General features: G+C 41.8%; 1 protein-coding gene across 1 annotated transcript; it reads left to right on the forward strand.

The window, feature by feature from the left end:
- The first annotated feature begins 22128 nt into the window (after positions 1-22128).
- On the forward strand, positions 22129-25165 carry LOC148016934 (uncharacterized). Its single transcript, XM_087662848.1, has 2 exons — positions 22129-24107; positions 24444-25165. The coding sequence occupies exon 1, from the start codon at positions 22700-22702 to the stop codon at positions 23831-23833; it is 1134 nt and encodes a 377-aa protein (XP_087518974.1). The 5' UTR covers positions 22129-22699; the 3' UTR covers positions 23834-24107; positions 24444-25165.
- Positions 25166-25469: the final 304 nt, after the last annotated feature.

Here is a 25469-nt window from a genome sequence, read left to right on the forward strand (position 1 = left end):
TTTGCCCACATGTTCATTAGCTACAAATGTCTTACGTCCATAACATCGAGGGTCCTTATGTTTGAAGTCGATAAGCTATTCTCAATTCGATCTCACACAAGATTTCCTAAATAAGTCAAAGTGTCTTTATAACAAACCACATGGAAGCTTCTATTTGCGAAGCTCCATTCACCACTAGTGGGCTTAATGGCCCGTTAAGCCCACAAGAGGAGTATTAAAACTAAGCCTTGTACATTGACCATGAGGGGGTAAGTGATCGTCTAGATACGTATATAAATAAGCCATTCGAAACCTTCTATCACACAGTGCATTCATTGTCATCGATGAAACACTTGCCGGATGCACCTTTCCCCATAGGAGATGGGAATAGCCAACGACCACCTACTCCTCTTTTACATCAAATTGGAGGAATTGGGAAAGGAAACCGCAATGGGGGGAGGGAAGGGGGCGGGGGGGGTGGATTGAAACCGATGGATTATCTTCGATAAATCAAAAGGTGCCATTCAAAGACAACGACAGTGGGAAAAGAAATTGAAATTGAAATGCGGGGAGAAGAATCTAGGATGGAGGATTAGGATAGGAGGAGGGTACAAGAAGTAAAAGAGGGGGAGAGGGGGTGCAGGACACGGGCCTTCTTAACTCATCAGAGTCGAGTCTGGAGAAAAGAAAAAAGGAAGCCTAGGAGGGAAAAAGAGACGAGGCTCTGAACTGAAAGGACAAGACGTTTTTCTTTTGTGTACATACTACTACAGAGAGAGAGAGAGAGAGAGAGAGAGAGAGGCAGGCAAACCCCACGAGGGAGGAGATCAGAAGGATGTATTGTAGGTCCCTTGGGAATTGGGATTTGAAGAGTGATATGCGTGCGTGCCTCCTGCCAACGCCTGCTGGCTATACTATATCATCACACATAGCCTTTAACTTTAATCTCTCTCTTTCCCCCCCCCCCCCCGCCCCTCGCGTCCTCATATCGGACTCAGAGTCATACGGTCCTTTCACCATGCCTTTGCCCCACATCAACATGGAACCCCCCGAAACTTAACTTTTCCTTGAATCTTAGCTATGCCCTATCATCATTCTTAGATCTATCGCCTGCATAATATATTGTATCTTGAATATCAAGCACCTCAAGAAATGGAGCCATCACAAGTTATGCAGGTTATTCGGATAGGTAGTTTGCTGGAAGTGATGTATGGAGGTGGGGGTGGGGCATGTAAATAAAAGCCTCGTCTTAATGTGCCCAAAGACGGGAAGGACGGGTCCATCATTTCCTTTGTGCTTCTCTGTAGCTGGCAGCTCCTCGTCTGGGTCTTGACTTTTGACACAAGAACTGAGCTCCTTTTGCATGTGGGGGACTCGGGCAGAGAGGGTAGGGTGTGTGTATGCAAAGACTTACTAAGAGTCATAGAGTCTAGACAGATCGAGTCCTATGTAGGGCGCGCGAGAGAATGAGAGAGAGAGAGTGTGTGTGTTTGTGTGTATACATAGCTGAGGCTTTTTGTAGCGATCGTAATATCGTACGCAGCTTTGCTTGCATTTCCCATACTTTGTGCAGGATTTGCTCTTTACCGTTCCTCGTTGGAAATCATTCCCTACTCTCTCTCTCTCTCTCTCTCAAAAAGCACTTAGTAAACGTAGGCCGCATCACTTAGGTACCATTCAGCCAAAGGATTTGCTTTTGGGACGTCCTCGGACATACCTACGTGTGCCCATAAGCTCCCGTTCACTTGAATTCCTGAATAATGTCTCCATCTGCTTTTTTAAAGGGCTAGAACTAAGCAGAGCAACCTTGTGGACTGCCACATTACCTAAAAAGAGTGTCTGGTCATCAAAATTGTCTTTGTGAGGCTATAGGTAGGACTAGAGAGGAGCTACAAGCCATTGTCTAGCATTATGGAGGTGCAAAGGAGGGAGATTTGTCTTCCTTTTGTGACGTTTGGGCTAAGGGTGGGGGGGGGCGGCACTTTAGTGACATCAAATAGGCCTCCATGATATGACATTGTTTCCTAGAGAGACAAAGAAAACTTTCTACACACCATTCCACTTTCTTACAATCAAATGTTTGGATAGTAGATAGTTAAATACAGAGAACCCATAACATCTTTCTAGAAAATTTAGTGACACCATAGAAATATTTTTTTGGGCACTTTAGGTGAGTTGGATGAGAAAACATGTCGATTTTTGGATATAGCAAATGTGAAGTGAAAACTTAATTGTATCATGTCTATACACTATATTTTATTATCGTTGTAGTGAATATCAAGACACGTGTTATTTGAACAAGTATGATAAGAAGAAAGGATGTGCAACAAGAAAAAAGCGGACAAGCCTTGATCCTTACTACATGGGGATGCAGTTTAGGCCACAATGCATTGTGGCACCTTCAATCTCAAAAGTCGCCCATTATTATTTATGTTTCATGCAAGTCAAAAGCACTAGCTAAGAAATGCATTAGTGGTTCTAGAGAGATAGTAAAGAGGAAGAACTTACAAAATATTCACCTCATCATTCCCCATGCATGCCCATCCTATCAATCCCCTCATGCTACAAGGCATGTGCCAACATACAATCATGTCCATGGACACTACCATCATCAACATGAGTCCTATTTATCACCACATTTTGAGCTAAGAAATATATTAGCGGTGATTCTAGAGAGATACTTAAAGAGGCAGAACTTACAAACTATTCACATCATCGTTCCCCATGCATGCCCATCCTATCAATCCCCACATGCTACAAGGCTTGTGCCAACATACAATCATGAAAATGGACACCACCTTCATTGATAGAAGTCCTATTTATCACCACCTTTTGACCAATATAATCACAACTGTCCATCCTTAATTTTAGCTAATGCTGCCCTCAATACTCCATGATTCCATATGCCCAGCATGAAAGCAAGAAGTTTGATAAACGATAATATTCTCTCCCCCCTACCCAATCTCATCTTGATTTGCATCCTTAACTTTTGCAATTGTGGACCCATGAACTCAATTAGCTTGTCCTTCACCTTATTATTATCCATGTCATGCGTGATACTTCAATAATGCTAAAAACATCATCTTCTTGTTTGCAATCAATAATAATCGAAGGCATGAGTTTACCTATTTGTGAGCTATTCTTTTACCTACTAAATATTGGCTCAGAATCAATTAGAGTTCATCTTGTGGCATTAATAGCCTATTGTAACGTGATTTAAAAGTTGTCTTAAAGTAGCAATACTATAATATTTTAGCTGCTATGGTATTTTTCCAAGTACACCAACCCTCTAAACCAAGCATACAACACATGGGTATCTTTCTTTGCTGCAATGTTATTCCTTTAGGATCTCAAGTTATGGGTCATGCATGCTAGGAGGACGACATCAGCATACATTACCTTGCTTCACTAATAGCCCTTAGCAACACTAGTCAAAGGCACACATGGCGTGAGGCATGCCCATGATGAGTATTTGATTGCAAGTATATTCATGACCCCTATTCTGAAAACTAGATAGCATGAGCCCTTGATTGTGGTTGGATAATTGGAACTTATGCTACTGAAAGGTTCATCAAAGTTGTTGATTTTGATCGTTGGAATATGGATTTTAATATGTCCTTTAGTCATAGTCATGGCCTCGCTATTCTAGTATCATTACGGTTGGTAATGCCATGTGCCTCAAATTTACTCAACTCTTATAAACATATTTCCTTCACATAGGGCAACACTTGCCTACCCCCCCAGCCCTGCACCCCTCTCCCTTTAATCATGAAAGTTGGAAATCCAATATCCAAAATTTACTGATTGATTTCTTTATCTCTAGCTCAATTAAGGCCACATAGAGATATGCTCAATCCCCCAACACTTCATTCTCTCAAGCTCCATCCAGGCCACATAGGGTTCTAGTGAATACCACAACCAACCCCCATGAAAACAATGCCTAAAATCTATATATAGTGCAATTGTTCATTTTCCAACCTATCAATTAAAATAATTTTATCTCTTAATCTTGCATGGATAGCTACATTAAATGAACATATGCATGGTGGCATTATCATGATTATATAGACTCCAAAGATGACTAGTAGGGCCTATATGTGAGAGGTTGGAGCTTGTATCCACCATCAGGGATACTTAATGAAGTAACACTAATAAGTGTTTTGTTAATGCTAGCCCCATTAATAAGAAAAAGTAATGAGTGTGTAAAGGATTTTTTCATTTGATTAAGCAAAAAATCCATAAAGCAATCATTAGTAGAGCATGAATTAAATTGTGTGGATATTAACATGGATGTTCCAAGAAAAAGTGAAAAATAAGTGGTAGAAACCAAGTGGAATACTAAGCCCTTTAGAGGTAGGCCCAAACTAAGACAATGCATAAATATATAGTCATTAAGTTCCTTGACCACCAAAACACACACATGAGAGAGACACGCACACACAAAGACTCTTTATATGAGCCTATTTTTCAATTTAAATTTGTCTCTAAATGAGGATGTATCATTATAAGGATGTTGTATCTTTGAGTTTGTTGTTTCCTATTATGGGATATCATTGTGTTCATTGTAAGGGGCATCGCTTAATTGGACTTTTACTATGTATGTTTATGCAAAGATTTAATACCTACAAGCTAGAGAAGCTTACACTAGCTTTTATGATGGCAAGTTTCACCTTAATCAATGCAAAAGAACCAGCAAATGGTTTTACATGTTTATTAGGATACTGCATAGCACCCCCTCCCTTTTACAACAATAAATAGCATACTTCCATCTCTCCAGTTTTATATTCAGATGGAGGTTTTTCTTGAAGCCTATTATGCTCCTACAAACAATTTAGATTTATCTTTAACATACCATCTATCTCTACTTGGTGGCCATGTCTATGGAATTGCCCCTAAAAAGAATTGGGTTTCTACTAGTCTACAAATGCCACAAATTATAAAGGCCTCAACTACTTGCACACACCAGTCCAAGTACCATAATCATCTCTGCAAGCTTCCAATTACCTATTCTAGAGTGAAAGTTATAGGGTATGTAAAAGATACAAAACACCTTTGTTGAAAATTGTTGATGAGGCATTGTCACACCAAGGACAGATACTGTGCATGACAAAATTATTAAACAATACAAAACTAGCATTTTGATAAGCATTGGCTAAATTAAAAAACAAGTTTAGCTTTGAAAGAAGCTAAATCTTTTTTAACCTATCCATGCAAGAAAATACGTATTTTTTTAATCTTATTATCAACTTCTTTGAACCTTTAGGAACATTTCAAAGGGATTCATGGCCCTTTCATCTTATAGCTTTGATGCTAGAAACACATAATGGATTGAAAATCTAGAAAATACAAAGGGACTTGTGGTTGTGCAACATGTCAATATCTTCCACCGTTAGCATATAAAGTAACCCAAATATCTAAGGCATCTTTGTGCAAACTCGCGGCCTTTAGAAGAAAATGTTCTGTAAAAGGGAACTAAAGAAAGACTTGAATAATAGATATGAGAGGATGTTGGGATTTTCGGAATATGGACTTGAACTTCATACTTGCTATGGGCATGGCATCAAATTAGATGAGTTGGTGTTATTTAATATCAAATTCTAAGAAAACCACCACTCATGATTCTCATGACTAAGGAAAGCTAATTGATGATTGATTGGTTCTATTAGCATTATCAATCATGGATGTGTTAAAATCCCCTCCCCGCGTCCCTCTCTTTTATGTGTGAGTATGCAAACAAGTATGTGGAAATGTTCAAATAATTAAGTATTTCTTTGTAAATAGATTATAATTGAGACATTGAATTATTTTAATTAGAGTGGGTAAAAATGGGTGATAAAAAGTATGTACGTCCCTAATACACCATTTATCTTAAGTTCGTTAAGTAAGTCAACCAAAAATTTACAATAATATTCTAGCAAAATATTCGTTTCAATTTATTTCTAGTACAAGTAGAAAATCAACTTGTTACAACTAAAAACAAGAACCATGAAATGCAAATTTCCTTTAGAAGTTGTTTGCCTATTTATTTTCGTAAGTGCAACTGATATTGGTAGGTTAGCTAGGCCTTCGTTTCTCCTAATGAAGTGCTTCCTCATGCCTTAGGTGTTCTTTAAATCAAGATCTTGAAGCACTAGTGGGACTTAAATCCTCTTGGAAAATAGACCTAGCAATCCTAAGTAAAACTGGAATTAGGTGTTGCAAAGTTCACCATAAACTAATAACCACTATAGATCAAAGCCTTGATGCCTCAAGTATAGCTTCCAAAACAATTATAACAGATAATATGTATACCACTACTTTAAATACATGCATAATCCTATGCCCAACAAACTAAACAAATATATATTGAATTGTGGTCAATGAGCTCTAAAACATCAAAGCAACAAACTTTGCTTGAATAACACTTTAATATCTACCTTTTTATTACTATAAATAATATAAAAAGTAGCCCCTACTATTTTGCAGTAGGACAAGTATTATTTGTAAAGTAATATAGCAAGTGCCCCTCTAATATAGCATGCTAAGAATTTTTGTTAAATTGCAAATTTTAGGGAATTATGTCAACAACAGTAAAATTCAAAAGAAAAAGTTTACGTATAATTCATAACTCTTAAACACACATTCTCTCTTCCCTATTTTGCTCTACTTGCAATTTCATTGCCTTTGATCAGGAAAGGATTTGGGTAGAAGATTCTGAATGCACTAACACCTCTATGGTGTGCATATGTGTTCATATATAGTTGCACATTATCTACTTTGGAGAACTATTCTACCAATCAAAATTCCCTCCACCTTGACCAAACTTCTTGCAAGAGAAATTACAAGAATAAATTTCAAGGATTGCTCACTAAGCTTAAGCTTATGCACTGGCTATTCAAATTTACTTATTATCCCCCTATCATGCTTTGATGTCCACATATTCATGATTTAAGAACATCTCGCATTCAGTAAAAGAAGCATATTGACCCCATATTGATGAAAGAAATATAATTAAGGAAGGGACAAATGAGCAACAAAGTTGCTAGAAAATTGCAGTGTCTAATTTATTGATTATTTGTTCTTGGAAAGGACTATTGACTGACGCAAGTACTAAAAAGTTATTTAGTCTAATTGCCAATACACAATTGAGAGTATATATAAACACATAACAAATAACTATGTAGTGGATGTATCCAATTAAAAACTACCATATATGTTGAAATTGCCATAGGAGAACGTGTTGGTCACTACTAAGATTGCTTATAGTAATCTCAAAAGGAAATGTAATGTTGGTTACTATATAAGAAATGTATATCGTAAGTTAATCCTGGTTACCATATAGGAAATGATAAAGTTACTATTTCCAATGAAATTCCTATTTGGCAAAGCACACTAGATATAATAGACCTCTATGTGTAAACATCAATTAGTTAGTTTGCAATAGATTTTGATACATTTTATTTAGGAAACTACTCCATTTACTAGTTACAAATGGGAAACACAATGTTGAAAAAAAATTATTTGCTAGATAGAATAGAAATCCTTATGGTTGGGAATAATGTTGTAGAAGAATGATATGCCATCTACTACATATGTTGAAGGAAAGGTTAGTAAATGTGAAATTTTATGAAAGCATCAATACATTATAGTAGTAATGGGGAAGATTTTGAATGGAAGAAAAATGTGTGCTCAAAATCGCTTCACAAAAAGTTTCCTTTGATTAAGCAAAGCTCCCTCAAATTCATACTACCTACAAGAGTTTGGAAAGCTACCTCTTCTTCCAATCTTGTTGCTTTCTTATATAGAGTTAATACCCACAAAATATAGAGTTGAAGAATTCAAGCATGTGTCTCCTATATGCCTTCTTTGGAAAGAAGATCAATCCATTCCTCACATTTTCTGGGACTAGAGAGAGATTAGATCCTTTTGCAAGAGAGGAACCTTACATTTCTAGATAGTTCTAGCTTTAACGATATGGTTAACTTGAGGACAAGACTTTGGAGACAAAGGAAGCTTGAATGTTGAAACTTTGAAATGTAGATTATGCTATAAGCTATGGTCTTGTGGCAAATATGTATTTCTTGGAATGATGCTTTGCATCAAGGTCGACATTTTGCAAACCTTTGGTTTGACTCTTTTTAGATTGCCTTTAAGTTGCCTATAGTTATTAAAAGAAAGTTGTTGTCTCCAAGATTGCTCATATGCCATTACCCAAGATTGAAGCTTTTTGTGTCTCATGGTTGTTCAAAGGCTCTTATCCAAGGCAACTTGAGCTTTTTTGGTTATGCTCATCTTTTGATGATGATGTGAACATTACATATAATATGATGATCTCATTACATCCAAAACCTTTACCAATGTATGGTCATTTTACCAATATATCAAATGTTTTGAAGTTTACTATTCACACATGCTTGCATCTACTACAAGTGCGCATGTGCATGCACATTTATGGGCATGTAGACACATGAGAGAGAGAGAGAGAGAGAGAGAGAGAGAGAGAGAGAGAGAGAGAGAGAGAGAGAGAGAGAGAGAGAGAGAGAGAGAGAGAGAGAGAGAGAGAGAGAGAGAGAGAGAACTCACATAAGATAATATTTTATGAGCATTGAATTATAATGATGCATGAGCTAAAACAAATCTTGTTGTTCTTATCGGCTATAATGGTCTTGACCCTTGACCAAAAGGTGGACATGTGTCCTAAGCTTGAGGTGCTAAAAAGTTTGGGGTGGCCAATTCATTGAGATGCATCCTATTACCTATTTTATTGATAACCCATATGTAAGTTTTTTGACCCATAGGTACATATGGGATTCATATACCCACATTCGTCTATAAAGGGGGTAGTCCGAATTTGGAGAGAGAAAAGTATAGATTCAAAGCGTTGTAATTAGAAGGACACATCTTATAGTAGGGGTGATAAAATTACCTTTGAAATGTATACATGAGGGTTTGTGTACAATGGCTTGAATATAGATGGTATGAGTAGTTTCTTGAAAGTGACTAGCTTGAGCTAGCAACTAGATTGAAGTTGTAGCTCCATGGGAAGGCAACATCCACTCGGTCTAGTTGTTAAAGAAAATACATGGGTGCATGTGTTAAAATACGCGGGATCTAGAGCATGGCAGATGCAAAAGCTATGGAGGTTGAAAGAGGAAGAAGAAACTCATGAAGACATTGACCCTAACAAAGACAAATTGTCACACAAGTAAATTAGGTTCCAAGATTGAGACTTGGACTCATAAACACAATCTTATGTATTGATAGTGTCTTGAAAACTTTTTATATGAGGATGAAGCTTACTTCAAGGGCTATCGATGTCCTATGGTAATGGCTGGGATTGCGCCCTATAGAGCACGCAGCAGCAACGCAACTTGATCAGGCGTAGATTTTGACAACGACCTGTAAAAATGACAACTGGTCTCATCATGCATCAATCTCGACAATTTTTGTGATATGATGGAGTGCCTTGACTTGGAGAAGATCTTCTTAGAAGGAAGCTCTGAGAGATGTGCCTTGGTTGAAGAGATCTCAGCCCTCCAAGTTAGGTAGGTTCTGCAGGCTATGGCAGACACACATGGTAGCAATTGTGAAGAATCATAATGTTGAAGCTATGCTTGACCAATGTCAGTGATTGAGATGCTAGGGAGGAGCTTTGAAAGTAGAGAGACACTTCTCTAGAAGGAAGTTCATAGGGATTTGACATGTGGAGAGAGATATGAGAGCTTCAATCTGACAGGGTGCTGCTGGCTATGGCAGCCATGAAGGCAAGCTTGAAGGTGGAGATGGAAAGTGAGTTCATAGTTTGAGATTGAGCTGAGTAGAGATGGATCAAAGGTGAAGAGTGACTAAAATGAGCTAAGCCATGCTCAATTGTGCTCTGATACCATGTTAAAATACGTGGGATCTAGAGCATTGCAGATGCGGAAGCTATGGAGGTTGAAAGAGGAAGAAGAAAGTCATGAAGACATTGACCCTGACGAAGACAAATTATCACACAACTGAATTAGGTTCCAAGATTGAGACTTGGACTCATAAACACAATCTTGTGTATTGACAGTGACAAGACGCTTTACTAGAAAGGAAAGAGTACTATCGTTGCATTAGAAAAAGAGTGCAAGTACAATGCTTTATAGGAATTGAGTGGTGGTACTTTCTCCTACTGTGCATATGGGATTCTGGTCCTGAGCCCTCACTGCTCCTTACAAAGGGACTGAAGTAGGTGTGATTGCAAAATATCTCAACAACATGCACACACATCAACTCAATTGAAAAGACTATGCAATTGTACAATGTAGAGTTAAAGAGTACTACTAGGTTGTGCTACCTTTGTAAGAGTAGTGAGAGTGCTACAAAGTTAGGCTGCATTACACCCAATGATGATTATTAAAGGTGGTGAATGGCTTTGGTAGAAAATGATTCTAAAGTCTCATAATAAGGATTCATGCATCATCTCATATGGTAAAGTTGTTAAGGTGATCAAGGGCTAATAATGATCAATGATACCAAGGACTTGCCTAAGTGAGTATCTCCAAGTTTCAATCATCACTTTTGGGATCCAAGTTTTGGTGGCTAGATGGCTAGAACAAACATTAAATTCCTTTACAAAGTGTATTGGTATAGAGTCTAAGGTTGGACAATTTTAAGAAGTTTGATTTCAACACAATATACGAGTTTCACAAAGTCTTCTATAGTTTGGCATCTTAGCCAATGGCTTGTTTCACTAGAGTACATTCAAGTGACTTTTGATACCTCTCTTGCTCTTCCCTCTGTTGGAAATCAGAGTTTGCAGCATGATAAGAAATGTGCACAAGAGGGAGAAGAGAGCTCAAGAAGTACAAGAAGATCTTCCTTATTCAGTTGCTTATGGACTACAACTGGTACACTCTCTCTCTACAATGAGAGTGACCTCTTAGTTGTTTAAATAGCCTCTAGATGGCTAGAGTTAGGGCTTTCCCTTGCCCTCGAGTCTATTCACACCCAACAACCTATATCCACCCATGTAGGTTCATGTGCCTATCTCTTCACACCCCCGCCCCCCAATGCCAGAGTGACATTGGACTACAAGACATGTTAATGTTCCCCCCTAAAAAAAATGGGGCGCCTTTATAAATTAGGCTACAAGAGTGCTTCTAAGTAGAGGATTTATAGATTTAAAAAAGTTGATCATCAAGTGTTTTGGAGACAAAATTGGCCTCCAATTGTTTTGGTACTTCAGGGGTGGTAGGGAATTTATTGGTAATATGCCCTATCTTCTTACATTTGTAGCACTTCAATTTGTCAGGATATTCTTTCCCACAATTGCTTACAAGATGTCCCTTCTTATTGCAAAAGGAGCATTTGGTAGAGACATTATGAACCAGGAGTTGCTCATGGGCTATGGAAGCAGATCCCTAACTGGTGCTGCCTTCTTTCTAATTTATTTTCTCCTCATCTAAATAAGATTCACTATGGTACTTTAAGGTTGGATTAGGGATATTTGTAAGAGTAGTTAACAAGGGTTGGAATACCTTCTTTATAACATTCAAGAGAATTGCTATAGCATCTTCATGAATTGGAACTTAAACAGAGGACAGTTGTGCCATGAGTCACTTCATGTGTGAGGTGAACTTATCTAGGTCCTCTCCTTGCTTATACTCCAAGCTAAATATCTCAATCTTAAGGAAAATTTTAGAGTTCTTTCCTTTAGTCCCATTCATCTTTTCAAGCTTATCCCATTTCTCCTTGGCAGTGGAGAGTTGGTCAATGTGATGAATCAAAGATTCATCTAGATGAAGAATTATTATGGCTTGGGCTCTTTCCACTACAAGGAATTGGGCAATTAGCGACGCCGATTAGCAACGGTGGATATCGGCGTCGCTATTGGCGTCGCAAATAGCGACGCCGCAGGGAAAAAAACGCGGCCAAAACCCGAGCGCCATTTTCATTTGTTTTGCTTCGACTTTTGCAAGCGAGAGCGAGGGAGAGAGCGAAGGCTTTGTGAGAGAAGAAGAGGAAGAAGACTTGTTGCCGCTGCCATCGCCGCCGTTGTTCGCGAAGGAGAGGAGGAGCCCTCATTGCAAAGAGAAGCCGCCCCACGCTCGCCATATCTCATTGGTGAGTCTCCCTCTCTCTTTCTTTTGCTTGTTGAAGGTTTAAATCGTTCTCTTTTGCTTGTTTAGGAGAGGAAATGAAAGAGAAGGAGAGGGAGAGGGGGAGAGAGGGAGAGAAAGAGAGGGAGAGGGAGAGAAAGAGAAAGAGAAAAAGAGGGAGAGTGCATTCTCTCTCTCTCTCTCTCCCTTTTGCTTGTTTAATGTTTAAATCACTTTCTTTTTTGCTTGTTTAGGAGAGGAAACGAGAGAGTAAGAGAGAAAGAGAGGAAGAGGGAGAGAAAGAGAAAGAGAAAGAGAGGGAGAGGGAGAGGGAGGAAATGAGAGAGAGAGAGAGAGAAAGAGAAAGAGAGGGAGAAGGAGGGAGAGTGCATTCTCTCTCTCTCTCTCCCTTTTGCTTGTTTAATGTTTAAATCACTTTATTTTTTGCTTGTTTAGGAGAGGAAATGAGAGAGAAAGAGAGCGAGAGGGAGAGGGAGGGGAAGGAAATGAGAGAGGGATAGAAAGAGAAAGAGAGTGTGTGTGCATTGTATCTCTCCCTCTCCCTTTTGCTTGGAGGATGTTTAAATCACTTTATTTTTTGCTTGTTTAGGAAATGAGAGAGAAAGAGAGATAGAGAGGGAGAGGGAGAAAAAGAGAAAGAGAGGGAGAGGGAGAGGGAGGGGAAGGAAATGAGAGAGGGAGAGAAAGAGAACGAGAGGGAGAGGGAGAGGGTGAGAGAGAGTATGTGCATTCACTCTCTCACAACGGGTTTGGTTGTTTGTTGTTTGAATCACTTTCTTTTTTGCTTGTTTAGGAGAGAAAGAGAGGGAGAAGGAGGGAGAGTGCATTCTCTCTCTCCCTCTCCCTTTTGCTTGTTTAATGTTTAAATCACTTTATTTTTTGCTTGTTTAGGAGAGGAAATGAGAGAGAAAGAGAGCGAGAGGGACGGGAAGGAAATGAGAGAGGGATAGAAAGAGAAAGAGAGGGAGAGTGCATTGTATCTTTCCCTCTCCCTTTTTCTTGGAGGATGTTTAAATCACTTTATTTTTTGTTTGTTTAGGAAATGAGAGAGAAAGAGAGATAGCGAGGGAGAGGGAGAAAAAGAGAAAGAGAGGGAGAGGGAGAGGGAGGGGAAGGAAATGAGAGAGGGAGAGAAAGAGAATGAGAGGGAGAGGGAGAGAGAGGGAGAGAAAGAGAAGGAGAGGGAGGGAAAGGAAATTTAAGATAATAGACTTATTGATAATGGTATGCAATGTGCTTTGCCATGGGCCACGTACATTGGTAACTCTTTAAGATGGCTTAAAATTTGTCAATTCCTTCATAATGTCCAAGTAGGGGATCTAATTGTGATATGCATAATTCATTGTTTTTGTATTAACTTTATAGGCATGCCAAATTAGAAATCATGCCAACTAGTCAATGGAAGGACTAAAAGAAAATGATACCCTAGCTAATGGTCATTAAGGTACTTCATCAAAATGAACCCAAAAGTATTGTTATAGAAGAAGAAACCCTTAAATTGAGTATAGGATAATTTCTCTCAGGTCTTATGACTATGAGTAGAATTGATTGAAATAAATTTTATTACTATAGTTATTAAATTTCATAGATGGCGCGCATTAATTTTAAAATGGATTACTTATACTCAAAGCCGAGATATAACAAATAATTATCTACCGGGACAAACAAATCCTTGAGCATGATACAAGGCCGAGATATAACATCGAAAAATCTCTCAACTACTATATACAATGCAAGATTTATGGTCAACTTGCAACTTGACGTACATCTCCATAAAGCTAGTCATTTAAGCCTCGTTTGCTGTAATGTAGATAAGATGGAAAACGAAGAAGGTCTTATTGTTTAAGACCGCGAGACATATCTTAATCAGCGTGTCCCATGTCCTTGCTCTCAATGCAAGTTGGCAATTAGACGAAAACACAGATTGTCTATAGAACATGTACGACGATTTGGCGAGTTTCAATCTGAGATCATTGATCAGGCGATTGCGGATTTTCAGCAAACGGTAATTTGAAGTTAATATTAATCATGCATTGTATTCTCAAGCTAATTGAAAACCATACACAATAAGATTGGGTCTTGTTGGCAAATTTTCTATCCAGGGGGGTGATGTCTCGACCCAAGGGGGAGTGCACCCTTTGCGGCCAATTAGAAGAGTTCGTGGACGTGCAATGGATGGATTGCAGGAGCCAATCGACCACTCGCAAGGCCCATCTATACCGTCAATGCCAGAGGAGACAGACAACCTTCCCGACCTGCCTACAATCTTGGAGCCTGAGATGGAGGCAATGATCGATGAATTGATTCCCATGGATGTTGAGACATCTGACCCGCTTAGAGAGGAAGCATCCATACCATTATATGATGGGTGCCGAGTATCTCGGTTGAAGACATTGCTTGCACTCTTAAGTGTGCAAGCAAAATACGGTTGGAGCGATACGAGTGTGACTGAGTTATTCAGGTACCTTGCACACAAGCTTCATTGATTTTTTTATTAACAGTATTATTGCAAACATTTGTGTTTTCTCAAGGTGTTTTATGATTTTTTTCAAGTTATTGAAATATCACATATTGCCACCTGCAAATACCATGCCTGAGTCTCATGATGATGCACGACATGTTTTACGAAAGCTTGGCATGGACTATAATAACATCCATGCATGTATCAACGACTGCATATTGTTTCGAGATGAATACGAGACTATGGAGACATGTCCAAAGTGTAGTGCTCACAGGTATCGACAGGACTTGCAAGGGCAAACCATCCCTCAAAAAGTTCTCAGACACTTTCCGCTCATCCCCCGCATAAACCACATGTTTCGCACGTCTACCATAGCAAGCTTGACAACGTGGCATGTGCAGAATAGGTCCACGGATGGAGTTCAACGAATATCAACGGATTCGCGCGCATGGAGCCACATTGACTCTACCTCCCAGGCTTTGCATGAGAGCCAAGGAATCTTCGGCTCGGTCTCGCCATGGATGGTGTGAACCCATTCGGTCTGCGCTCAACTTCTTACAGTGTGTGGCCTATAGTGCTTGTCAACTACAACATCCCTCCATGGCTTTTTACGAAGAAAAGACATCTCATCCTTGGCTTGCTCGTCCCGGGCCGCTACAAAGTAAAAAATATGGACGTGTATCTTTGTCCATTAGTCGATGAGCTTAAGATTTTGTGGGAGGAGGGGGTCATAGTGCAAGATATGAGCAGGCGCGATGGTCAACGATCAGCCAACATTCGAGCCATTCTCATGTGGACGATGCATGACTTTCCGGGATTGGGAGAGTGCTCAGGTGAGCAGACCTTTGTTCTCGCTGGTAATATCTATATTTTATTTCATTCAATCAAGTATTCACTAGGTCGTGGATCGCCTTACAGGTCTAAGGTTACCTCAGGTTATCATGCATGTCCATTGTGTGGGCCACAGTTAGACTCCCGAAGGTCACGAACCATGAATAAGATGGTATATCAAGGACACGCTGCTTTCTTATCGGAGTATCATGAACTCAAGGAAGGTTTTCTTGGACGACCTCCAACACGCATGAACGTTGCAAGCTGGTATGAGTTGAAAATGGTAAACTCGGAATCACATCCAAATGGAATGCGACGGTTCTCAGTTTTCTACGAGTTGCCATATTGGACCCACTTACAAGTCAACCACTTGTTGGATCCCATGCATATTTTCAAAAATGTGGGCAGCTTGCTATGGGACCACATCACAGGAAAGAGAGACACTATAGGGTCACGAATGGATTTAAAGGAGGTAGGTTAGATGGAGGCGCTTTGGCCGCAGTCGAGTGCTGAAGGGGGAGTGTAGCTTCCTCGCGCTCCCTGGGTTTTGTCTACCAAAGAAGAGCGCATTGTGAAGCAAGTAATCAAGTCTATCCACACTCCGACGGGTATGATGCGTTCTCTCAGGTCCGCATTTTCTAAAGATGACCAAATGTCTGGGCTAAAAACCCATGATTGGCATAAGATATGTCAGGTTTGTGAATAGAATGGATTTTAATTAGCGTGGACATTTTGAAATTTGAAAAGTGACAATTATTCATAATGCTTTCTCATTTGTGGTAGTTTGTCCTACCAATCGCGATCGCGGGATGCCTTACTCCAGAAATTCGTGGGGCTATTTACAAGTTGTCGACTTTTGTGCAATGGATCTCACAGAAAGAGATTAAGACGTCCTCTATTGAATCCACAAGGCGAGGAGCAGTTGAGACGGTCTGTCTCTTTGAGAAATACCTGCCCACTAGCATGCTCACGATACAAGTTCACCTTCTTGTGCATCTTGTGGATGAAGTGGAGATTGCTGGACCTGTCCATACGCGATGGATGTTCTTCCTGGAGTGCTTCATGAAAACCCTGAAAGGCTTTGTGCGACAACGAGCTCGTCCAGAAGGTAGCATGGTGGAAGGTTGGTTGGTGTCAGAGGTGTTAGTGCATATCTCACAATGGCTACCAACGGTGGAACCAGACAATGAAATGCTATGGACGCTGAAGGACGATGATAGGCTGACTGGAGATGTGGTGGTTGGAAATGGGGTAGAAAAAAGAATGGATGCCTCAATGGAAGAGAAGGTGAATCGCTTTTGTATGTTGCACCATGCCTCCATGGAGACGTGGCTCGCCAAGTACCAGATTGCAAGGCAAGATCGAGAGGAAGCGCGAGCTGAATTTCGACGCAGTACGTGTCACTGACCGATTCGATATCCCGAAGGCATGGAGGAGATGCCACGATTTATGTCAACACGATGGTTGCATGGAGCCTTGACCCGCAGCATCCAGCGAAGGGACAGAGGTCTCAATGGAGGAGTGGGAGTTCTCGAGGGGATGCAGTCCAAAGGTAATGAGGGGTTTAGAATGTGTCGTATCTAAATTTGCTTGCTACATCTAATTTGAGTGTTTCAATGTGTAGTACAAAATATATAGTGCAGCGTGGTCGCGCGGACGGCATTTTCGGGTGGAGCGTATTGACAAAATGCGCTCCACAATGGACTGTGGTGTCATGGCAAGGTTTGAGCAAGAGAGCCGGCGACGAGCAACGGATCCGAACACGGTTGTGGATGAGATGGAGTATTTTGGGAACTTGCAAAGTATTATTACGGTGGATTACCATAGCTTCTCCATGATACTATTCGATGTGCAGTGGTTCAAAGTGGTACTTAGAGGAGTTGGAGCAACAGTTCGACGAGGTCCATCTGGATTTCTCGAAATAGATTCCAAAAAAAAATGGACGGATTTGCACGACACCTTTGTGTTGCCGGCCCATTGTGAATAAGTACAAATAGTCATTTGCTTGCTAATTGTCATACGACATAGTTTATGTCACAATGGTTTGAACTCGCTTTGTAAGTGTTTGTGAACAGGTAATCTTCTATCTAAATCCCCGACAACCTCGATGGTGGTATGTTATACCTTCAACTCCTCGAGGTGCGAGAGTATATAATCAAAGCGATGTTCCAAGCATAGATGAAGAAAATATGCAAATAGAGGGATCGATATTACAAGGGGTGGAGGCCACCGCAAGCTTGGAGCCCGCATCGGCTAACAATGATGGAAATACAGAAGTCGTAGAATTTTTTGAGAACGAGGTAGACTCGTTCTTTTGTGGTGACATGTCTATCGACCTTCCAGTGTATGCAGAGTTGTGTCAAGAGATTAACATGGGACCATAGAAGGTAGATAAGATATGCATTTTAAGAGGGATTTTTTAAAAATGATTTATATTAATGTGCTTTGTATAGTTTAAATTGATTATTCTAACATCATTTTTTATTTGTGCAGGTATCGACATTTTCAGGATGAGTCAAGGGATGAGCGATGAGGAGTTTCAGGACATGATGGCACGCATGTCTCCAGATCAGCTCGCGAGATTCAGAGAGATGGCAGATCAGGATCTGTCTCGTTCTTCGTCAGGGTGCTCTGCTAGATCAACTTCAGCTAGATCAGCTTCAGCGCGATCAGATGCTTCAGCTTCGAGCAGACGATCTCGACGCTCGCGACTTGGGCCAGAGGGAGGGATTGTGACTGCAGGAGGATCAGGGGGGTGCTGCTGTGGAGACACGAACATGGTGTCTCTGTCTCGTCGTTTAGCTGGAGCTGTGTCACCTCCAGGATTTGTCACACTTGTGGGGACGTCCACTCCAGTTACTCTGACTTTTGCGTAGCCGTCGGCAGATTGGCACGCCTTTTGGTGGCACTCCTTTTGGTGGCACCCCTTTGAGTGGCACTCCGGGAGAGGGTACACCCGTCGGTACACCGGATGTACAGGGGTCTCCTGGATATGCCCAGGAGCATGGACGGAGATGGGAGAGGGCCCATCTTAGGCAGATTCCTAGGGGCTATGGATACCTAGTGGATAGTAGGTCAGGAGCCATCATCATGAATGATGAGGGGAGGAGGGTGATGGCTCGCATGAGGGAGTTGTGCCAACAAGTTTTTCGGCACAACGTCCTGGATCATTGGAGGACCATACCGGAGGGGAGCAAGGACTACATAGTAGCATCCTTGCACGAGGAGTTCCTGGTGCCAGCTGCAATAGATAGATTCTCTACGGGCTGGATGATGGATTACATGCGTGCATACATGTCACATAGACGATCCGACGCACGCAAGGCAATCAAGAGTGGGGCTCCAAAGCTCGAGTGGTTAGATGCAGACGACTGGCGCCGACTGAGGGAGAAGGCTACAGATTCGCTAGGACGTTGGAGTCAGCAGTAGGAGGCGGCGAGGGCACGAATCGAGGCCGGATCGGTGCATCATCTTGGGAGTGGCGGCCACAGGACATATTTGGAGGACTTTGTAAGTTTCTCTTTTGTTTTGCTTATTTGTTTTTTTGAGATATTCTTTGTACTGACAATAATGTTTCTAACAATTAGCATTTTGTTTTCTTTGCAGCACTCCATTACAAATCGCGATCCGCAAGGCCTTGAGACTCGATATGCAGAGAGGCACGGTCTCAGGGCATTGATCGACCGATTGTATAGACGCGGCGGCCCTGTAAGTCACTCATCTTTCTTGTCCGTAGTTACCATGAGATATTTGAATGCATTATTGTATGGTGGATTGATATGTTGTTTCTTTTTCTGCAGAATCCGTTTGATACTCCTTTGCAGCGGGACGAGCTTTCGGGGGAGGAGGATTTATAGCTCGCCCTTGGATCCTTAAAGGTCACACACCTTTAGTTTTTAGTCGCCTGATCTATGTAGACATTTTCTTTGTATTAGTGATATCGTTTCATGATTGTACCAATCGCATTTTATGCGATCATGTATTTATTTCATGTATCAGTTTTATGATTTCAGTATACATTCTTTTTGTTTGCAAACGCTTTGTATGCAGCAGTACAGAAACTATTTTGTATGGCTCTCATACAGCACATAGTGCTATATATGGCAGGACAGCTTGCTGCCCTGCTACAATTTTTTTTTTCTTTGTTACCGTCGCTATTTGCGTCGCAAATTTACTGCTCACGTTGCTATTGGCGTCACTATGAGCGTCGCAAATTCTCTGCAACCGTCGCTATGTGCGTCGCTATAGCGACGCAAATAGCGACGATTCTATGGCGTCGTCAATAACGACGCTTTTTGCGACGACGGGGGCAAATTTTGTTGTTTGTATTTTCGTCGCTTTAAACGTCGCTATAAGGTCTATATCTTGTAGTGTTCATCATCTTCTACATCAAGTAGGTTTAATGGATCAATAACCCTGGTCTCTTTGATGATGGGCCAATAGCCCCATTCCATCATTTTATACTTCTACCATGTATGAAAATATTTTCCATCAAACTTACAAATTTGAGGTCTAACATCAGCAGAGGCCATGGCCATGATAGGAAGGTCTTATCAATTGCTCTAAGAACTGGCAATATCTAGTCCTTTACACAACAACCAATAAGTGTGGAAGCAAATGAAATTAACAATAAGCAATATGTTCAAATGTAGTGCCTTACAAGATAAAATTAGGAATGAGGACAATGGTCAATGTGTTTACACTAGATTTAACAAATATTCAGCAACAAGTAAGTGATTAGAAGGTTAATCAATAGTGTTTAGAAACACTAATGTCAAGCTTAGTGAGATGCTTGAGTGAAGGCTAGTTGAAATTTGGCTTCTTGGTAAGCTCACTGATGTCCCTCAAGTGTTGAAGCCACTCCTAGATCTAGAACAAGATTCAAAGAATATGCTTTAGTGATTAGGATCACTATTATGATTCCCAACGTGAAAAAAATAAAAATAGAAGAGCTTGAAGCTTCTTGGCTATGGCTGCTACGAAACCCATAGCTAGGGTTTGACATAGATCTCTTTTTGTGGGCAGAGATTTTAGGAGCCCTCTTGTGGGAGGATAGCCCACTAGGGGGATATCAAATCCCTATGGTGGCCCAAGGGATTGCACCCTTCTTGTGCAGCATCTTGAAAGTTCATGCTGTCCAAAAGTGCGCAAGTTCCGCGTTTTCTACAATGCTATGTTATTGCACTAGCAATGTCATGGTCTTTTGTGCCAAGACATTGCACCATGAGTTGAGGATGAGGTATCTAGAAGGAAGTAAGGCAAGATATGCCCTTCTTTGCTCACATGAGCTCCTCCAATGGAGGTCGGTGCTGGCTAGCTATGGAGGTTGAAAGTAAATGATGGGAAAACAATGCTTTTCTTGTGCACTTAGGTTGAGTTGAGGTTTAGGAAAGCTCAAGGGATTAGAGATGGCTCTAATAACACGTTGGAAATCAGAGTTTGTAGCATGACAAAAAATGTGCACAAGAGGGAGAAGAGAGCTCAAGAAGTACCAGAAGATCTTACTTATTCAGTTGCTTATGGAGTACGACTAGTACACACTCTCTCTACAATGTGAGTGACCTCTTAGTTGTTTAAATAGCATTTGGATGGCTAGGGTTAGCGTTTTCCCTTTCCCTCTAGTCTATTCACACCTAGCTACCCTTATCCACCCTTGTATACATAGGGTTCGCATGCCTGTCTCTCAATACCCTCTATGCTAACATGGTCCAAGGCTATCAGAAAACATTGTGCTACACAAGTAGTATAGCATTTATGCTTTTTTGCTGTTAAATCTAGTTTTCAACTTTGAGGAGTGTAGATGTTGTGTGGATGCTATATGCTTGCTTGACCTCTACACTTCAAGACAATCCATTCAACAACATGGGAAGGTGTTATGGAAAGAGCCACAATACATTGTGGTTAGATTTCATAACAATCATGATTTTCTATGGGACGATGTTATGCGATGAGCCACAAGAGATAGTGCTTAAAAATCACGATTTTCTATGTGGTTATTAGTTTACATGATATGAGCATGCATAGGCTATTTGTACACACTAAAATTATGCATTTTGAAGAATTAGGCATAAGTGTATATTTGGATTCCAATACTTAGTTTGTTCATGGTATGGACTTATTAAGATTGAGAGATAGAGAGAAGAGAGGCAAAATCTTTGAGTGCATTAAAGCTTTAGAAGTGTCTCATAGCATTGACTTTAACAATGCATTTGTTGTAACTACAATATTCTATGTGATGTAAGACATTTTTAGACCCCAGTAACATCGTTCAAAGGGATATTTACTCTTCCCCATGAATGCAAGGAGGATATTGAACAACGCCCTTCAAAGGGCTCTTGAGAAGGTGCCGTGTGAAAAGACTACCTTTTGGAATGAAATTCTAGGGCACCCGTGGAATGTGAGGGGGAGAGCTTAAATGGGGGGCAAAGGACGCGTGACATGTGCTTAAGGAAAGGGGAGGAGAGATGCCCTTGACTAGCATGCTTTTGGCGGGTGTGACACTGTGTGACGCGAATGGGGGCAAGGCAAGGCCAATGTGTAAAGGGTACGTTTCCACATGGGCCGAGTAGCGTCCAGGCTGGCGAGCATACGAATTGGGGGGGGAGAGAGAGAGCAGCTTTGACAATTGTTCTTCTTCTTCTTCCTTCCTCAACTCAAGCGAAAACGCTCCTGCCAAAAGAGAGGGACGGGGAGATTAAAGAGGGGGGCTGGGGATAAATCCAACGGCTGGGGGTGGACGATCCGACGGCTGCGATTCCTCTCTCTCTCTCTCTCTCTCTCTCTCTCGGTCGTCGTCGCCACTTTTGCGTTTGTCGACCTTCGTCTCCTCGTCCTCATCTAAATAAGAGTTGGTAAACCTCTCTCCCTCTTTCTCTCTCTCTCTCTCTCTCTCTCTGTGCGCCTGTGTCCATACTCAGTATCGTTTTTCCCCCCCCTGGCGGGTGTGCTGATTTCCTACCTCTTCCCAACCATTTTCGCCGCCCCTCTCACCTGCTTCCCTTCTTTCCCTGATCTACCTCGCAGATTCCTCTCCTAAACCAAAACAAATTGCAGTAACTGGACAGATCTCTCTCTCTCTCTCTCTCTCTCTCGTGCAGTTGGCCTCTCGAAGACCATTAGTGAGGCCCAGTCGCAGCATCATATACTTCGTGCTCGCATTGCACCCGCCGACACAGCAGCTCCCGTGCAGCACGAATTATTAGATGGAACGCAGGTTTCTGTGAACCACCATGGAGGACTGATTCTTCGATGGTACAACAGGCCGGCAGACAAAACAGCTGTAAGGCAGGCAGCAGGATTAGAGTCAAAAGAGCCGTTGTTCAAATTTATTTTATTCTGCGATTAGGGGAATGAGCTGTAGATGGCGGGCTTCAATATGGAAGCTCATGCGGGGTTGGGCCTGCACATCAACAGGCACGGCAACACGATCAAGGATGAGAACGCGGGGGGTTCCGGCAGCAGCATGCTAGGGCAAGGCGGCAGCGCCGCTGCCGCTGCCGAAGGTACAGTTTATGGGAATGATATCAGCAACAATAACAACGGGAGCAGCAGCATCAATCTGGCCATGGCAGCCGCCGCGGCTGCTGCAGCTAATTCTGAGAGGGACGATATGAATGCCGGTGCACTGGTCGTACATGGAGGATCATCTGCTGGCGGGCACCAGCAGGGGCAAAAGAGGCCCAGGGGGAGGCCTCCCGGCTCCAAGAACAAGCCCAAGCCCCCCATTATTGTGCAAAGAGACAGCGGCAACGCCCTGCGTGTCCATGTCCTTGAGGTTGCCAGCGGCTGCGACGTTGCTGAGGCCATTGCTGCCTTCGCCCGCCAGCGCCAGCGCGGCCTCTGTGTCCTCAGCGCTAGTGGCACTGTGATCAATGTCAGCATCCGGCAGCCCGCCGCCGGCGCCGCACTCACCCTCCATGGCCGGTTTGAGATCCTCTCCCTCTCTGGATCCTTCCTTCCGCCCCCTATCCCGCCCTCAGCCACCGGCCTCACCATCTACCTTGCAGGCGGCCAGGGCCAGGTCGTTGGTGGTGCTGTCGCAGGTGCTCTCCTTGCCTCCGGCCCTGTTGTTGTCATGGCTGCCTCCTTCACCAATGCCTCCTATGAGCGCTTGCCCTTGCCTGAGGAGGATGATCAGGAACCCCAGCTGCCGCCGCAATCGGCACAGCCACCACATGCCTCGCATCAGCAGCAGCAGCAGCTCCTAGCCTTGCCATCTCACACATCCTCATCTGCATCTCCGCCGCACCTCCCAGTCCCCACTTCTGTGCTGCCGCCTCCGCCTCCAACATCGTCCCACGGTTCGACATCACTGTTCAACATGCACATGGACCCTAATTCCTCCAACAATAACAATAGCAGTATGCCACAGCCTTTCTACAATGTGCCTCCCAACCTCCTTCCTAACTGTCAGATCCCTGGTGATATGTTTGCATGGGCAATTCAAGCTAGGCCATCTGGACCTGCAGCTCACCCTCCACATCCTCCGTTTTGAAAGATTTCTTAGCTCTGATCTTATGCAGATGAATTTTGTAGACAGAATGTCACCTTTTTGGGTCTCTGAAGCTGGCCCCGGGAGGAATCCCCTTCAGTAAAGTGAGAAGATGGTTAGCATATCAGTGAGGATATGTACAGACTCATGTTAACCATGCCAATTCCCATCATTCTGGCTTTCATTTACTCAGTCATACACAGCAATGTAAAACCAGCCAACTTGACATTGAAGGGACTTGAGCAGGAACATCACATGATCAACAAAACTTCTACTTGTAAGAATATCTCAAACTGCAAGTCAGTATTCTTTCTAGGTGGTAATGGTTAGATGAGCAATTAGATGTGTACTTATGATCTGCAGGACTTGTCCGTCCAGGACCTCCACTGTTTTATTTTGCTCTCACAACTCTGAGTACAGTACATTTGCTTCACAAGAGCTCAACGATGGAGTTCTAGTAATTTAATTTTATCCGAGCCTCCTCAGTGATGCAGATGTTTTTGGCAAATTTCTTGTTTGGATATCTCAGACTAGATAGAGACTGTTGAGCCCTACTGGAAGAAGCACTTGGGTACTTTCAGTTAACCTAATTTACTGATTTTGAAACTTTCAGGCACACCTCATGATTAGGAGCTGCCTTCATGCCACATGGGTTTTCAACTGCTACACGTGATAATAGGTTGCAGATGACTATGGAACATTTATTATATTAACTCCGCAACCGAACATGATTCCCCCTTGTGGTTTATATTGGATATGTCTGCGTGTGAGCTTCCATTATGTATGTATATATATATACATATGTATATAATATATGTATATACACACACAGTTACCGACACTTGGGAGTGTATTATAGAATGCGCACACGTTTATGCACATATGGTGTGTGCGAGCATAGTTTTTGTCAAACCAATCTTTTGATTAAGTTATGTACACACACCTATATCTGTGTATATTTGTGTGCAAATATAGAGCTAGCCCGTGTATAGGGCTAGTACTTGCGCCGGAGAGGGAGAGAGTATGGGGGGTGAGCGAGTGAGATAGAACTATACATGTATGCAGTTTCTATACACGCTGGCATACTCTGCATGCCATGCAACAGCTTTCCTTCACTTGGTGTAGAAGATGCCCAACTCAAAATGCACCTCCTGAATAGTGGTATTTAAGAAATCTTAGTCCTTAGTTGGACGAAGTTGCTCTTTTAAATTATTGCCCAAATAGAAGAAAAGGAAAGTAGGAGGTTCAGCAGGCAAGTTGCGCTTTACAAGTCCTTTTTAGAATTGGCAAGGACAATATGTTACTTAGTGGAAGCTTTAGTGTATACCTTTGTCTTCAAGCTAAATTTCTTTAGTGGCTTGCAGTACCTCTCATATTAAGTGCTTTTTTCAGAAAATTATATATATTAATCTTTACTAAACTTGGCAAGTTGCAGCCCTTTAGGTAGTACAAGACTTGCTTTTGTCTTTGTGCTTATGGGCACATAAACTATCTAATTAGTTCTTTTATGGGTTGAAGAAGATCATTCAATAGAGTGAAGAGGTATAATGCAAGGTGTGAACCAATTCAAAATTTAATCCTTCGTATAAAGCCATGACCCTTGTCACTGTATTATCGAGTCTAAAGGATTGTCAAGTGT

The sequence above is a fragment of the Lygodium microphyllum genome, chromosome 22 (genome assembly GCF_053477565.2).
Source record: "Lygodium microphyllum isolate KBCC chromosome 22, Lygodium_microphyllum_v1.1.10, whole genome shotgun sequence".
Classification (NCBI taxonomy): domain Eukaryota; kingdom Viridiplantae; phylum Streptophyta; class Polypodiopsida; order Schizaeales; family Lygodiaceae; genus Lygodium; species Lygodium microphyllum.

Bases quoted from the DNA above. Each gene is read 5' to 3' on its own strand.
- LOC148016934 (XM_087662848.1), top strand. From the start codon at position 22,700: ATGGCGGGCTTCAATATGGAAGCTCATGCGGGGTTGGGCCTGCACATC.